Here is a 16964-nt window from a genome sequence, read left to right on the forward strand (position 1 = left end):
ATCCATCATCATTCTCCATGTTCAACCCGACTTCCACACTGGCCATATGGGAGAATTATACAGGCTATGTGCAGGTCTTATAATCCCCACTTTTTCTAACTCCTGCACTGTTCTTGATATTTCTTCTTGCCCATCCGGGGGTCTATATTGCTTTACATTAGTAATCAGGTATGGTTTCTGCAGACAAATGGGCTCATGTTTCACATGGCCTCTCAGTATTGTCTACACTGCCTGAATACTAATACACCTCTGTCAGAGCCTGAATTCTCCCACAATCTTGTGGAGGGCCAGACCCCGTAGGATATCTATGACCAAAATGTATTCTTGGACCGGGCCAATAAATACCTTGTATTCCCTAGGTGAGAGACACGCCCAACCCCCAACTTTAACCAGGTCTGGGTGACTGGAATAGTCTGTCCCTCAAAACTTCCAATCACCATTACATTTTGTTGGATCTTCTTAAATTATAGATGTTTTGGCCCCTGTATCAACTAGGGCCATAACCCTCTGGATATTCTTTTGGGACCAAAACATCAGTCCCGTCTGAGTCTGTCCCTCAAAACTTCCAATCACCATTACATTTTGTTGGATCTTCTTAAATTATAGATGTTTTGGCCCCTGTATCAACTAGGGCCATAACCCTCTGGATATTCTTTTGGGACCAAAACATCGGTCCCGTCTGAGTCTGTCCCTCAAAACTTCCAATCACCATTACATTTTGTTGGATCTTCTTAAATTATAGATGTTTTGGCCCCTGTATCAACTAGGGCCATAACCCTCTGGATATTCTTTTGGGACCAAAACATCAGTCCCGTCTGGAGACTAACGTACTAACTAGGGACTAACTAGGGAGACTAATGTACCTTATCACACCATGAACTGGGCTAGGTTCAAATCTTTTACCTCCGGTGGCTTGGGCATTGTGGCCCAAGATACCTGAGGTGGCTTTTTCCTTCTACTGGGGACAATTTAGTCCCCTAAGTTCCATACTACCAGTGGTCTTCATTCTATAATTCTTACCCTTGTTTTTTTAGGATAATTCTGGAATTTTTGCTCATTCTTCAGCTGTTTCCATAGCTGAAGGTGAATGTGGTTGGGCTGGTGATCAATCTTTGCAAATTGAACACCGGCCCTGAGGAGATCATTAAACATCTGCTTTCAGGACACCCTAATGGGTCACAATCGAGGGGCTTGTGGAGCTGGCCTCTTGGCTTTAATTACTGGCCAAACCTCAGCCTCTTCCACTACTCAGACATTACGTTTATTCGGCAGGCACTCTGTTTCTTCCAAATCAGCCACTAACTGAGCTGCCTGCTGGACCACTGCCTCTGATGCCACTAGAGGATTTATTATTGACAGCAGGGTATCATACATATGGGAAGGGGCCTGTTGTAGAATTAAGTCCCTCATTCCTGCTGAAAATTTAACCATATCTGGGCTGTCAAAGGTGTCCTCATAGATAGCCTCTCTCATTCCCAGCTCTCTGATATGGTTTTGGAGATCCTCCATGGAGGACCATAACCCCACATTAAGGTGCATGTCAGTTTTAATTGGCCAGACAGGCAGCCATTAACCAATCCAGAATAGAATGGTTGTCTTCTGGAAATTGGGACCCTCCATATAATCTCTGCCTAAGGGAAGGATGAACTGTCACAGTGACTAGTTTAGATACTTCAGGTCCACTGTCCGTGACACTTTCCGCCCCTGAGTCCCACAGGTGAAGCAACCAGGTTGGTATACTTTCCCTGGGTCTTTGTCGGAATCATTGTACCAAATCCATTAACTCTGTGGCCATGTATGGTCGGTCTGTGACATGGAAGTGTGTTTCAGCAGGGGGCCATTGATTGGGAGAACCCCTGACGGTCTATCTTGAACTTTCTTTGTTTTTTGTGTTATAATAGGGTGGAGTTGTAATGGATCCATCCCAAGAGGTTCTTATAAGTCTGTCTTCACAATTTCATCTTCTTGTTTAACCAGATCCATTGTTTCAGATACCTGGTTATCATCTATTGAAACATTATGGATCTGAGGGATTGGGGAATGTAATAAAGGTCTTTTCTCCATTAATATACTGAGGTCTTGTTCCAGTTTTCCAATACGATCTTTTAATAATTGATTTTCAATTATTTTATATTTGATCTATTTTCTGCCTGATTTAAAACAATCAGTAATGGCCATGCCACCGTAGAAGCAGCTAATTGTCTTTCCTTTGTAATCAAGAAATCTTTATTTAAACCTTCAAAATATTCCACCAGGTGGAATGGAGAAAAGTTTCCCACAATGCACAATGGACCCCATCATTTAATTATCATAGCAATTAGATAATAGGGGGACCCCATAAATCCTGGGATCATGTTTTCTGAGGGGGTGATGTTCTCCCCTTGACCATATTCCATAAGAAGGGCATTATGGTCATGGCTCCTGCCTGGCTTGCCAATTGTATAGTGGAAATAATACAAGTATAATGTACAGTTGGAATACTATAAATATAACTGGAAATAAATAGCCAGAGTATAGCTAAGGAAAAGGACTCACAAACTCTGAGGCCTTCAAGATAGGTGCTTACCAATCTCAAGGCTCACCACAAGAACTCCACAACAGAGCAATCTCCAGAAAGAGATGCTACCTTAGTGGTGGTCAGCCCTTAAATGGGATCTAGGAGAGGTAGAGTCAAGCTCCACCCCTTCGAGGAGCACAGCTGAATTACCTTCACCTGTGCTCCTGCAGCTGAATCAGGTAACACTGATCCCAGATTCATGTTTGTAAGCATCCTTGTCAGTTTACTAATTACTTTTCTCCTGCTTTCTTTCAGTAGAAGATGGTTCAGACTAATCGGGCACTTCTCCCAAGGGGACAGTGGTCACTGGGAAACTTAACATTATAAAGCAAGAGATGAGCCCACTGGGATACTGGCAGCTCAGAGGATTTACACCAAGATGAGGAAGCCAATGGCAAGATACTGGAAAATAGAAGTGGCACATTCAGACAACTGAAAGTAATTCTGCAGAGGTGACACTGAATGTTCACAGCGTGCAGCAAAAACTTAGCTTCACTACGTCTCTGGAAGACAGGAAAACACATTACGCAAAGGTAGGAAACTGAGATAAAGAAATACAAACTGGACTGGTGTGGGATGCCTGAAGGGAGAGAGCAGGTAGGTTTTGATGTAGCTGTACAAGTGTTGACAGAACAGAGGGAGAGCATCCTTCTTATAGGAAGAGAAGGGATGAAGTGAGAAAGGGCATATCAGAGGCTCTTTGACTGGCTCTTTGACTTCCTCAACAATGAGGAAGAATGAATTCTTTAAAATGAAAAGTACTGTGCTTTGGTTTGTTTTTTTTTATATCTTTGCATCAAAATTTGGTCATTGGTTGAGTGATCTTCAGATGGCCCACTAGACCTCTTCAGTGGAGGAGGGTGGAAGACTACCTGTTAGATTTTGCATGTATAAGACCCCTATGTGTGACTTTTACAGAGATTCTGGTTGTGTTGTCTTTGCATCTTTCTCCTTTCAAAGAGGTTTGTTCACAGGCATATGTATACTCTCCTGAAGGATGCCATTTCCTATTTTGCAAGTCTATAAGCTGCCTGCGTTGAGAAGGTATTACTTCAAAGAGAGCTTAATGAGATCATAAATGAGTTCCTGAGTTCTGGGTTACTGAGTACTGAGGTTGTCATTCAAAATATTCAAACAAATTTTATTGCTTGAAAGATTATTATTAATCAATATCTGTTTCAAATTATCTTAATGACCACAACTCAAATTTATGCTTTCTCACACAAAGAATCACAGAAAAGAAATTACACAGGAACTATCAGAAAATGAAGAATTACATGTAAATATAAATGTTTATTCCCCCCCACAACCCCGGACGCTGTCCCGACCACCCCTCCCACAAACTGCACCGTTGGCTCCAGCGGCCACTCTCCAGGCCAAGATCACAATGGGAGTGAGGCAACGTCTGCAGCAGTATCCACCAGAAACTCCAGGGTCGTATGGGGTCAACAAACCAACAGTGTGTATGCAGACCCGGAGACCCCCAGCTAGCACTTACTAGCACTGAATAACACAATCTACGAGCATTTATCTCAGGAATCAGATCGCACCCGATCAGAATGCATTCTTGTGCCTTGATGGTCCAGCGTTCAGCAACCTCGGCTGCTTCCCTCCCCAGATCTCGATCGCTCGCAGCTTTACTTTGAGAGCCCGAGGATGCCTCACTGCCTGAGGCTGACAGCTTTCCTATTTGCGTTAACTCCGTTTCAAAGTCTGCCTCCTCCTCGCTAGTCGAGGACTCCCCGGCGCCACCTCTCTTCTCTGTTTCCTCAGAGACCTTTAGTTGAGGGTACGGGGGTGGCATAGCGGAGAACACAGGCGGCTGAATAGGGGTAGCCGCGTCCGCCACCAGTCCTGGCGGTTTCTCCCCCGAAAAGTAGATAAACCCTCGCCCCCCCATACCCCACAGCCCTCCCGACTCATCCTCCCCCCACTTCCCATGGGGGGAGCGGAGGGGGCTGTTGGAATCTGTAACGGGACTAATAACGGGGTTTTCTCCTCAGCTACCGAGGCCCTTTGTTTCTCTACCTCTTCTACTGAGTCTCCCTCTTTTGTCTCCTCTCGATCACTTAGCTCCTGTTGTTGAGTCTTCTCCTCCTCCCCCTCGGAATCAATAAGCCCCAACGAGGTGTTAATGGCTCGCCATAGCTCCTGCTCCCCTTTGGCCGATCTAGTTAACTTTCTAAGAGCGCCAAGGGCAGGTAGCAGCTTCTGCGCCTCCTCGTCCCCTGCACAAGCTCGCTCAAAAAGCTCCTTGCTTGCTTTCTCTAATGCCGACCGACTCACACAGTGAGAAACTTCGTCAGCCAAACCTCTCCGCATCATCCACTTAAAAAGCGGATCGAGGTCCTCATCATCCACTTCACACCACACCCGTGAAGCCATCCCCCACAGCATACTCACCCACTGTCCCATAATCAGAACTATAATGCTGTTGCTGTCTCGCACACACCGGTCCGGAGCACTCTCACCACATCACGTCCTGGTCGCCAATTGTCGCCTCCCGATCCGGCGACAAGTTAAGGCTGCCTAATGAAAGTACCGTGCCTCAGCGCATGGGGAACAGACGGGACTCACACACAGTGCGTAACGCCGAAAGTACAAGTTTAATGCCTCACAACAAACCCTATATAGTGGTCCAGGTGACCACCCCTGTGTGACACTCGTGACCTCCCTGACTCCACCCCAGGTGCCCGCAGGCACCACCTACCCAATACCCAACAGTTGTGACCAAAATGCAGGTTACTTGGTCCTATTGAAACTCATGCCGTTATCCTTGGCCCATCGATCGAGTCTATCCAGGTCCCTCACTGCTACCTGTGTGACCTGTTGTAGGGTACTTGCTTTACTGTGGGAGCTGGACTTGATCTCTTGAGGTCCCTTCCAACCCCTGCAGTTCTGTGATTCTCTGCAAGCTGATTTTTGATTGAATCCCTGCTGTGGTGCCAGCTCAAGCTTTATTTTCTTCCCCTCCTCCATCCCCCCCTCTCCCCCCCCCGCCCCCCCTCCCCCCCCAAACAAAAACAAAAACAAAACAGCAAAAAAACCCTAGTGCTGTAGTCTCCTGTTCTTCACCAAAATTGAAGTCACTTCTCTCTGAAATGTCTCTCCTCCTTAATCTGATTTGAGCTGAAACAAAATAGAGGAGTTTTGATTGTTTGGTGGGTAGCTTTCTGCACATAGGTCATCTCTTTGCTGCTTCTGCATAATCAGTTGCTTCAATTTTCAGCCCAGCTTCGCACACAGCTTCAGTTCTCCAAAAGAACTCATAATGATAGAAAAGGATTAACAGAAAGACAGTTGTTTTGGGAACAGATGGTGACAAGAAATCCTGAGATGTTGGCAGCTATTCAGGAAGCTGAGCTCAGTTTTTCATTGTCTTACCATCAGCTACACAGGTTACTTGTTGCTTAGATGCACCTTAATGCAACTAGATGTTTGCAGCGTTTGAGGCACGGACTCAGATGTGATTGATCCAAATCCTTTATTACAAGTTCTCACATCCCTTATATACCTTCACAAGTTGTTGTTTTCTAACTTTCCCATCGGCCCTTACAACTTTCCCAACCACCTTTACATGTCAACGAAGCATTCTACAAAACACTTTTCAACTGTCCATGCAGGCACATATCCAGTCAGAGCTGTGAGACCCTTCCTCTCCTTCCAGAGGTGTCCTTGGTTCTCATGCTGTTTATCTTGCTCCACAGCTACTGCTCTGGACAGCTTTTCTTGTATTCCCACAGATGTTAGAGTTTTTCATTTGTTTGTTTGTTTTTCCCAGATATATTTAATCATACAGTGATTTTAAGGCTAATAAGTGTGGGTAATGCATTCAGTATAACCATCAGATACCTCCATCTAATGCGCTTTCCCTCAGTTTAGGATAGGATGCTTGCTTCATCTCCAGCCCTGACTCCAGGAACATACTTATCTCAGGAATCACAGAATCATAGAACTACTCAGGTTGGAAAAGACCTCAAAGATCATCAGGTCCAACCTCAGCCTAACTATAGTATCCTAATTCTATGAACACTCTGTTAAACCATATCTCTGAGCACTACATCCAAACAGCTCTTAAACACATCCAGGGACAGTGACTTTCTCTGGACCTACTCCAGAACCTTCATGTCCTTTTTGTACTGAGGTGCCCAAAACTGATCACAGTACTCGAAGTAAGGCCTCATCAATGCCGAGTGCAGGGGCAGGATGACTTCCCTCGTCCTGCTCACCACACCATTCCTGATACAAGCCAGGATGCCACCGGCCTTCTTGGCCACCTGGGCATGCAGCTGGCTCATATTCAGCTGACTGTCCATCAACACCAAAGTCCCTTTCTATCAGGCAGCTTTCCAGCCACACCTCCCCAAGCCTGTAGGGTGTCCTGGGGTTGCTGTGACCAAAATGCAGGACCCAACACTTGGCCCTATTGAAACTCATGCTATTAGCCAGCAATCCAGCCTATCCAGGTCCCTCTGTAGTGCCCTTCTTCCCTCTGGCAGATGAACACTCCTTCCCAACTTGGTGCCGTCTGCAAACTTACTGAGAGTGCATCAACCCCCTCATCAAGATCATCAATGAGGATGTCAAACAGAAGTGGTACCAGCACTGAGTCCTGGGGGACAGTGCTCGTGACCAACCTCCAACTGGATTCAAATCCATGGACCACAACTCTTTGGGCCTGGCCATCCAGTCAGTGCTTCACCCAGCAGAGCGTACGCCCATGGGCAGCCAGCTTCTCCACCAGAATGTTATGGGTTACAGTGTCAAAGGCCTTACTGAAGTCCAGGTTCACCACATCAATAGCCTTACCTTTATCCACCAAGTGGGTCACCTTGTCATAGAATGAAATCAGGTTTGTCAGACAGGATCTACCGTTCATAAGCCCATGCTGACTAGGCCTGATCTCCTGGCTGACCTTTAATAGCTTTGGATCTTTTTTTACCTACACTGCTTTTATGATACAAGTCTCTAGTTAAATACTTGACCTCCCAGCCCTTTCACTGCTGTGGTAAGCCAGGCATCTTCAGATAAAGTGATCATCAGGGCGCATGAGTAACTGCCAAACACATGACTTTTTTGGCGGGTGTATTTAAAGTCTAGACAAACAAATGTGTCAGCACTCACCTCTTGCAGCCAGAAGGTGGGTAAGTTTGCTTTTCCTCCCTCCTAGACCCATTTTCATTACTCTGAACTCCAGTGATAGCTCACAGCAACAATTGGTGGGAGATACTGCCTGTGTTCAAGACTTCTGTTACATTTCACTACTATTACTATCCAGGTCATACTATCTTGAACAGTACTAAACTACAATTTTACTTCCAGTGTCAGCAGAGATAAACTAACTGCCACCATTTCCTTTAGTAGGAGCAGCATGGCATCCACTAGTCCTGTTATTTTTCTTTCCCTGTCTTGTCTACCACATATCCCCTTGCTTCTCTTTTCCGTTCTTGTACTACTCTCAATCTTCCTCAGCCTACAAAATATTATACAAAATTATAGAGCCAACTTGCTTGAAGGTGCTTGTGTTTTTCCTGATTATTCCTCCAGAATATTCACTTCATTATTCCTCTGTGTCCTAACATGCTGAAAAGCACTGAAAATAGCATCCAGAGCCACAAGGCGCATTTTGAAGAACGTAAACCTTCCCCTTCAGCAGCACTGAGAGAACTTTGTGTGTTACAGCATCACGCCTATTACTTCTGGTGAATCTCAGGCCTGGGTCTTTCATTTACACTTATCTCAAAATAGTGACTGGGGCTACTTTTTAAGTCACATTGTCATGGTGTCATTCAAAGGGTACCAGAAGAAATAAGAAAACAGTTGCAGTAGGGACACAGTCAGAAATTTGAAAATACAAATTGAAACAGCTTCCTCAAATAAAGGCAATGGTCACTTTTTTTGTGCTCCTTTGTATGGAGCAAAGGTGAAATAAATAGATGTAGTTAGGCCAGCCATCGGGAGCCTAACAGTACATGTATTTCACTTCTGTTTATTATTCTCCATGCCTTTTGGAAAGTTGCTTTTTTTACCAACTGGGATGTTCTTTTTCTGGGCTTACAAACCTTGGCAGGGTTAGTATCATCTCCTTTGAAAATCCAATGATATGCCAAAGATTACTAAGGGTACATTTAATGTAAGCTGGTTCAATTTTCATCATAGACAGTAAACACCAGTGAGAACATTTACAGACATCTTTGCATAATTTCATTATAAATTGTATTCCTTACAAGATCAAAAATCAAGAGCACCAGGATTAAAGAGATAAGGAACCTAAACGTTTGATTACAACAAAATCCATTATTTAAAAACAACTTGAAACGCAACAACTGCTGCTCAGGCTTATCATTTATTAGCGTGCACTCACAAAAACAGTATTGCAACAGACATGATGGCACTGGTTTTATTTTTGTTGTTTTTTGTTTGTTTGTTTGTTTGCTAAAAGGAAAAAAAAAAAAACAGAAAACTTAAGAAAAGAAAAAGAAAAAAAACACACAAAAAACCAAAACCACAACTATATGGAATTATTAAAGTATTTAATATTTTATTATTTATTATTTAATTATTGTTTATTATTATTTATATTTATATTTATATTATTAAAGTATTTATTTGGTGTTTGAGTTACACAATGTCTTAACAGAGACATAGAAATCTCTGCTATATTAAACAACGTTATTGTATAATAGAGATCAGTTATTCATAGCAGACACATGAATCTGTTGCTATCGGAAATAAGTATGATTTAGTATATCACACAAAAACATTAATTCTTGTGAAAACTTATACTCCACCTTAAGATGAACTGAAATACAGGGCTGAATTTCATCCAAGGCCTGAAAGTCTTTTACAATTAACATACAAAGCCTGATCCTGCAAATTTGATATTATTAACATCATATTAATTACAAAAAGGAGTGCAACAGAGTTTATTAGGCCTATATTGTTTCAAATAATTTGAATGCAGAATATGATGGTGGAGAAAAAAAGAAATTAGGAAATATAATTAAGTGGAATGCAACAGTAATGGTGAAGAGAGGATGAGGAAGTCTTTGTAGGCTGTTAAAGGCCTGTGGCAGTGTCTGGCCCTCTTTTATTCATATACAAGAGTTCAGCTGAAACTCATCTGTTGTGTACGGAGACAGGCCCTCCCCTGCTCGGTCATGCATATGTAGATGGAGTCATGTATATGTAGAAGGAGTCATGCATATGTATAAGAGGTGTAAATGAAATAGGAAACCTATATAAGGGACTCGCACAATCTAATAAACACCATTTTACCACTCACCATATTGGTGTAAGGATCAGTGTGTAACTTGGCCACAGGGCTGTCAAAAGCACATTACCGAAGGACGTGATTCTTAAGGTTACCTGATTAAGGTAACACTCATCAGCGTACACTTAGAAATAAAATGAGATTAATGCAGCCACTGCACAGGTTCTCCTCAATTTACAAGGTATTTTATCAGTCACATACTCATCATCTGGTCTGCTTGCACATGAGACTGCAACTGTAAGCTGAAGCCAGTGCTGGGACAGGCTTCATCTATGTTTAATCACACACCACATATGTATTTTGATCACAACATAACTACTAAGTGCCTAGCGCTCGAGGTCATTGATCTCTGTACAACATCCCAGTCTTGAATTAATAGTTTTTTGTCTTGCTGCCTTACTAACAAAAGTAATGGCATAGTTCAGTGTAAATATTTAATTGGACAGTGAGGTCTCCTGCATCCATACACTTACACACACTTCTGTGCTGAGTTTGGACTTTTTTGCTGTGTGTTTCTATGCCATTCTACCTTACAGAAGGGCTTATGCCACCTGCCCCAGCCAAACCTCGGCTTCCCCCGCCCAGGGAGCGGCCAAGCCCAGAGAACTCCCTCTGGCCTCCCCGCCGGGGCAGCCTACAGCCCACCGCCCCGGGAGAAGCCTGAGGAGAACCACGGGCGCTGGTGGGGGTGTGTGTGTGTGGGTTGGGGGGAGTGAATACCGAGGCAGCCCTTCGGGACACTGGGTTTCGTCTTATTTTTTAACATGGCTTTGAGAGAAGAGCTGGAGCAGTGCACAACCACTACGGTCACAGTAATCCACAAGGACTGTAAGCCGAGAGTGGAACGAAGGATGGAAAGCGCCTACGCCTCCTCTCTGTAGCCGCCCCTCCTGCTAGTGAGCACCTGCCTCCGCCTCGAGGGCGGACTCTGAGGGCCGCCTTCCTCTCGCAGGGCAGGCGGGCGGGCTTTGGGGGCCGTCACCGCCTCTGTTTCTCTCTTTAGGCCGGGGCGGCGGAGGCGATGGTGGCTGTCTCCAGATGAGCGTGGTCCGGCAGAGGTCGTGGATGCACCGGTCGAAAGAGATCTTCGCGTACTGTCTGTTCCTGGGGCTGTCCTTACCCCTTATGCTGTTGCTATTGTTCTGATATGAGCCGGGCCGTGGTTCGGTCTCGCCGCGAGGGGACAGGCAGGCGGAGTCGGCGAGAGCCCCGCTTCTCAGCCCAGCGTGTGGCTGGCGGCAGCAACCCAAGGGCCTGACGGCGGAGGGGGATGAGGAGCTCGGGCGGGCTCTGTAGAGGTGATCTGCGGGCTGGCGGTCTGCTTCTCCCCGCAGGGGGGCACGGCCACGACCCCAGCAGCGGCTGTGATGCCGGCACGCTCGCCGCCCCCTCACCCCGACTGACGGGGAGGTGAGGCGGTGCCCGCGAATTCGAGTCGCTGCAGCTCAGGGGCGTCGGCGGTGTCGTCTCTTCCGCCCTGAGTTGGCCCCGATGTATCAGCAGCCGCTCCTCACGCCCCTGCCAGCGCCTCGGGGCTGCCGCGGGCCGTCTGACTCTGCGCCTGCCGCGCGGCGGCCGTAGCCCGAGGCCGGTGCCGGCCGCGGCGCTGGCAGTACTGCAATTCGCCGCTCTGCGAGGCGGAGTGTGTCCCCGCCGGCTCGCCGTGGACGGAGGCGGGCCGGGGGCTGTCTGAGATGGGAGAGAGCATGTCCAAGAGGCTGAAGCTACAGCTGGGAGGTGAGACGGAGATGGAGGAGCGGGCTTTCACCAACCCCTACCCCGACTACCAGCAGCTGGGAGCCGCGGCAGCCCACAGCACGGTGGAGGCCCAGCGGAATCGGGCGGTGCTGCCGCCGGAAGAGGACCCGCTCCCCTTTGACGCGGACGGGAAGGTGAGTCCTGGCAGGGAGTCGCAATGCGCGCCACGAGGCCTGCTGCGCGCCGCAGGCTGCCCGCGGCCTGGATGTGGGGCGGGCTGAGCGCCGTGTTCGCCTCGTTGTCAAATGGGTGTGCGGTGCCCGGAGGCAGAGCTGCCTACTCCGAAATGGGCTCCGCTTTTCTGTGGTACCGCCTGCGGCCTGTCCGAATTTGGCTCGGGAAACGTGCGGAGGGGATGGGAGCTGCCCCGCTCCCCGCCAACCCCTCTCGGCCCATTAGTGCCGCTGCCGCGCTGTCCTAAGGAAGGGCTTCCCACAGGTGGGCGGCAGCGGCACTTGGCGTTTCAGTTGTCGCCGGTCCATTTCCTTCAGCGGTGACTCTCTAAGGTATATATTTACGTTCCCCAAAAACACTTTACGTGCTATTTTGAGTGGCCTGCAGGAGGTCTGTGCGGTAACACTAGAGACAGTAGTACCCTTCTTAGCTTCTGGACCCCACGTGCTGCTGATGAGCTGCTCTTCTACATGCATCACGTGCACACATTTCAAAAGCTGCTTTGGCTGTTTTCACACAAGTGGTGAAAGCTGGGGAAGGAATGTCATCTTTCCAAGGAAGATACTGCATGGTGACACTGCTAGAAGTACAAGTGCACTAGGTGCAAAAGTAACTTTTCTCATTCACCTGTGTGCTTGGGTGAAGAGCACTGTAGTACTCGAGCATGATAAAACTTAGCGGGGCACATACTAGCTGTTGATTAGGATGAGGCAGTTAAAGCTTTTACTAGTTGTTGGAGTGTAGTGAATGAAGTTGTGTGGGTGCCCAGAAAGGATCACTCGTGGGGGTTGGTTTCTTACTGTTAGATCTCATTGTAGCCATCAAAAGCAAGTCGTGGTGTTTGAAAAGGTTTAAAAAGCAAAGGTAGATTTGTAAGTAAAATCTTACTTGTTTTTACAGAAATCTCAAACAGTATACCCAGTGTAATACTCTTTTTTTTTTTTTTTTTTTTTTTTTTTCCCGCCCCCTCCCCCATTTTTTTCCCCTTTTTTCCTGGAAAGAACTGTGGTACTGTGGTTTCTTTTGTAACTGGCTTAGAATATAAAAAAAATCTATCCAAGTGTGTTGAATTGGAGTATGAAGACACAGAGGTGACTTTGCAGTGTTCAAATGCATGGAACTACTCTGGAAAAAAGACCAAGTCATCTTCTGTGTTGCATTGAAGCAGTGTAGTAACAGCAACTTTCAGCAGGCCCGTTTTTTCAGCACTGCATTTTGCTGGAGAGGGCAGATCTGTGCCTACATTTTCTTTCTGTTTCCTTTTGGTTTTTCATCTGCAATTTCTGAGTAATGATTCTGTGTCTTTCTGAGTTCAAATATGGCTTGAAGTATGTTTGTGTCTATTTATACTGTTGGCAACATTTGCATGTTATCATTCCTTATATCGTACTGACTTTTTTGAGACTTCCTGATGAGTATTTTAGGGTGGTCATTTTGGTTTGTTTTGATTTTTTGATTTTTTTTTTTGGTGCATGTGTGTGTTTATTTTTGTTTGTTTGCTTGTTTGTTGCGTTAAACAGGCTCTAGAACTGTCAGAGAAACATCTTAGCCTCTCTAAAGCCCCTGTGAAGGTGAAAGGACTTTATGCAGACTTATAGTTCTGTAAAGTGTTTTGTGTAATAGCACAGATTTCCTAAAAATGAAATTAGCCTTCAGAAGCCCTATGCGCATTGCATCTTTTTTTTTCCTACCATCTGCTGATGTGTGCAATGGTGAGAACTGAGTGACTCACAAAATGACAGCGAGAAGTGTATGGGGTTCTGCCATTGTCATGGAAGGCACTACATTATTAATCCCTCAGTTTGATTTCATAAGCTGCCATTTTTGCCATCTAAAATTAATCCAGGTGACAGAAGGACAAGAAGCTCTTCAAGTCATTGTCTAGAATGTGAGACAACTGGGGCAAAGCACTGTATGTGAAAGTGTGTACTTATGTGCGTAGGATATGCATAAAGAAGTTAAGAGTGTGGGAGGAAGAGAGGAGCAAACAGGATTTTGGCCTGCTGGTTTGCTTTTTAAAAAAATACTTGCACAAAAAAAAAAAAAAGAAAAAGACTATTTTAATTAAATACATATAGATTCCTTATCCCTTTTCATTTTCGTGTGAACTCCATAGCGATACTTTTGCCTGGAAATGTATCTATAGATGTAATCTCCAGGTGGTCCAAGTGCTTTTAAACTGGAAAGGTAAATAGCTAGAACACAGTAGTAAATAGATATCTATAAACTGAAAGCAAAGCATATTTTGTAGTTCATGGGGGAAAAAACTGTTTATCTGTTCAGTTTAATTTAATTTTGTTTTAGTTGATTTTTGGGGGAAAGTATTAATATTTTAAAATCAGACATTTTGGTATTCATAGAGAGTTCTAGCTGTAAGCTCTCCTGTTCTTAATGGTGGCTGTAGTAATGTATGGGCCCCTGCAGTTGGGAACCAAATCATCACTCTCTTAAGCAGTATGGTGCTTTGCTTTCTTTCTGTTTCCACCTGAACTGGAGTGGAAGCAGCCTTTAGCTGCAGTCAGTGCTGGGACTTGTTGGTCTTTTGTTGCCCATTAACTGTAGTTTAGGGGTGGAGAATAGAAAGATGTGTGAAAGGATGACCAGTAGTCCTGGCTCAGAAGCTGTTTACCAAAACAGTCACAACAGAGAGCCTGAGAGCTGTTACACGCTTGCTGAGGAGGGACAGGCTGCGCAAGGCTGGCTGGTGAGAGGTGCCAGAAACTTGTTTGAGGATGAGTCTGTCCTTGAGTGAGCTTCAGGTGTCAGCTCAGTTACTCCGAGCCCAAAGAGAAACTTTCTTTCTTAGGCCTTTTCTTTCTAAAAACCTCCAAATTTTGATTGAATCCCTGCTGTGGTGCCAGCTCAAGCTTTATTTTCTTCCCCTCCTCCATCCCCTCCTCCTCCCCCCCCCCCTCCCCCCCCCCCTCCCCCCCCAAACAAAAACAAAAACAAAAACAAAACAGCAAAAAAACCCTAGTGCTGTAGTCTCCTGTTCTTCACCAAAATTGAAGTCACTTCTCTCTGAAATGTCTCTCCTCCTTAATCTGATTTGAGCTGAAACAAAATAGAGGAGTTTTGATTGTTTGGTGGGTAGCTTTCTGCACATAGGTCATCTCTTTGCTGCTTCTGCATAATCAGTTGCTTCATTTTTCAGCCCAGCTTCGCACACAGCTTCAGTTCTCCAAAAGAACTCATAATGATAGAAAAGGATTAACAGAAAGACAGTTGTTTTGGGAACAGATGGTGACAAGAAATCCTGAGATGTTGGCAGCTATTCAGGAAGCTGAGCTCAGTTTTTCATTGTCTTACCATCAGCTACACAGGTTACTTGTTGCTTAGATGCACCTTGATGCAACTAGATGCTGAGAAGTGTTTTTGAAAAGCATTCTGTATCTAAATATCTTTGAAAAAAAATTAATTGAAATAGCTCATCCTGTGGTTTTCAAATCAGAGTGTTTCTTCTATCCACAAAAGGAGTTCTGTGGGTTCTCAATTGCTTTGTCAGATTTACATATGCACTGTGGTATGTTTATGCAAATCATTTGAAACTTAAGGTATGCAAATGTGCATACCTTATTTTAAAACTTAGAAGACTTCTAAGCTACGTACCTAATTCCTAAAATTGTAATATAAATCACATATGTTGCAACTGCATGTTCCTTCATCGGTGATTGGTGCTGGTTTGTTGTAAAGCCACACTTAATTTATTCTGTTGTACGTACACATTTCTTACAAGCTTCTAGTGGAATCCTATCAAATGAACAGTAACAGTGCTCTGTTGTTAAAGCAACAGCAAAAAAAAAGTGGTGGATGAATAGGTATCTGGGAAAAACTGCTGCCCTTAATTGTTCACACTGGCGTAAACTTGTGATTAGCTTTGTTTGGGTTGATAAATGATTATAACCATAATTTTAAAAACCTTTTTGCTTTTGCTTTTCCTAGCACTGAATCAAGATAAATGAATTACAGTTCATGTTCTGGAGAGAGGGAAATGTCAGCCTGAGCTAAATTACTTCTGTGGAACTGGGGTTTCAAAAGAGAACCTAGTTGTCCTGATGTCCTAATCCTTGCCTATTAAGTAATTTGATTTGGTGTTTTATTAATAAATAACTCATTTTGGTAACAGCAGTATTGTCCGAACTAGAAGGTAACCAGCCTACTTATGATGTGCAGTAGGTAAATAAACTGAGTATAAAACCTTTGTTCACTCTTGTTGGACAAACAGAACTGTGCCTGCACGCATCAGCTCATGCTGCTAGACTGTTTGCCTAAGCTTTGGCACAACTAGCTTTAGAAGGAGAGAAACCCTGCCTTTGAGTTCTGTTAAGGCTTCACTGTGCTGTCTGAAAAGCTTGGAGGGTTTTTTGTTTGTTTGTGGTTTTTTTGTATGCTATTTTATAGTTTCCTAACAAAAAGATGCTTAATGCCATACCAAAGCTATAAAGCAGATGCCAGCTTCATACTGTATTTGGTTCTACATCTCAAATTATTGAAGAATGCTAAAGAGAGCTCTTGCTGTTTCCTAGGATAGACTGGAGTGTTATTTGTGTGTCATGTGCTGTAATGGCACATTTTCCCTCTCCCTGTCTCATCGCTGTAAAATGAATTTGAACTGTTGACCTAGACATTTCTGAGTGTGTCAGAGGATTTCTGTGATTCCAGCTATCTTTCTGATTTCTTTATCAAGTAGATGTCAAGAGGACAGGCTGAGAGAACTAAGGCTATTTAGCTTGGAGAGGAGAAGGTTCTAGAGGGACCCAATAGGAGCACTTTCGTTATCTAAAGGGGGGACAATAAGAAAGAAGGGGACAGACTCTTTATCAGGGTCTGTTGTGATAGGACAAGGGGAAGCGGTTTCAAACTAAGATGGGAGATTTAGTTTGGGTAAAAGGAAGATTTTTATTTATCTTACAGTAAGGCTGGTGAGGCTCTGGAAGTTTGCCCAGAGAGGTGATGGATGCTCCATCCTTGGAGATATTCAAGATCAGGCTTGACCAGGCTCTGAGTAGGCTGATTGAGCTGCAGATATCTCCGTTCATTGTAGGGAAGTTGGACTAAATGACTTTTAAAGTCATGACTTTCAACTCCAGTGATTCTATGATTCTATGTTTGCATTCATTGCTTGGAGCTCCATTCTGAACAGAATACAAAATGCGTGTTCTGAGTGATCAGTTGCACAGCAGCGCTTGGGATTTGCCTTTT

General features: G+C 44.7%; 1 protein-coding gene across 2 annotated transcripts in view; it reads left to right on the forward strand.

The window, feature by feature from the left end:
• Positions 1-11385: 11385 nt before the first annotated feature.
• LANCL2 (LanC like glutathione S-transferase 2) overlaps positions 11386-16964 on the forward strand; it is a 33390-nt gene continuing 27811 nt past the window's right edge. For both annotated transcript variants that reach the window (XR_011902837.1, XM_072329126.1), the window contains exon 1: positions 11386-11722. Coding sequence is in view for 1 of the 2 variants with exons in the window: in XM_072329126.1 (XP_072185227.1) it covers positions 11525-11722 (198 nt within the window). In the remaining variant the exon portion in view is untranslated. The remainder of the gene's footprint in view (positions 11723-16964) is intronic.

Source organism: Excalfactoria chinensis, chromosome 2 (assembly GCF_039878825.1).
Source record: "Excalfactoria chinensis isolate bCotChi1 chromosome 2, bCotChi1.hap2, whole genome shotgun sequence".
Lineage (NCBI taxonomy): Eukaryota > Metazoa > Chordata > Aves > Galliformes > Phasianidae > Excalfactoria > Excalfactoria chinensis.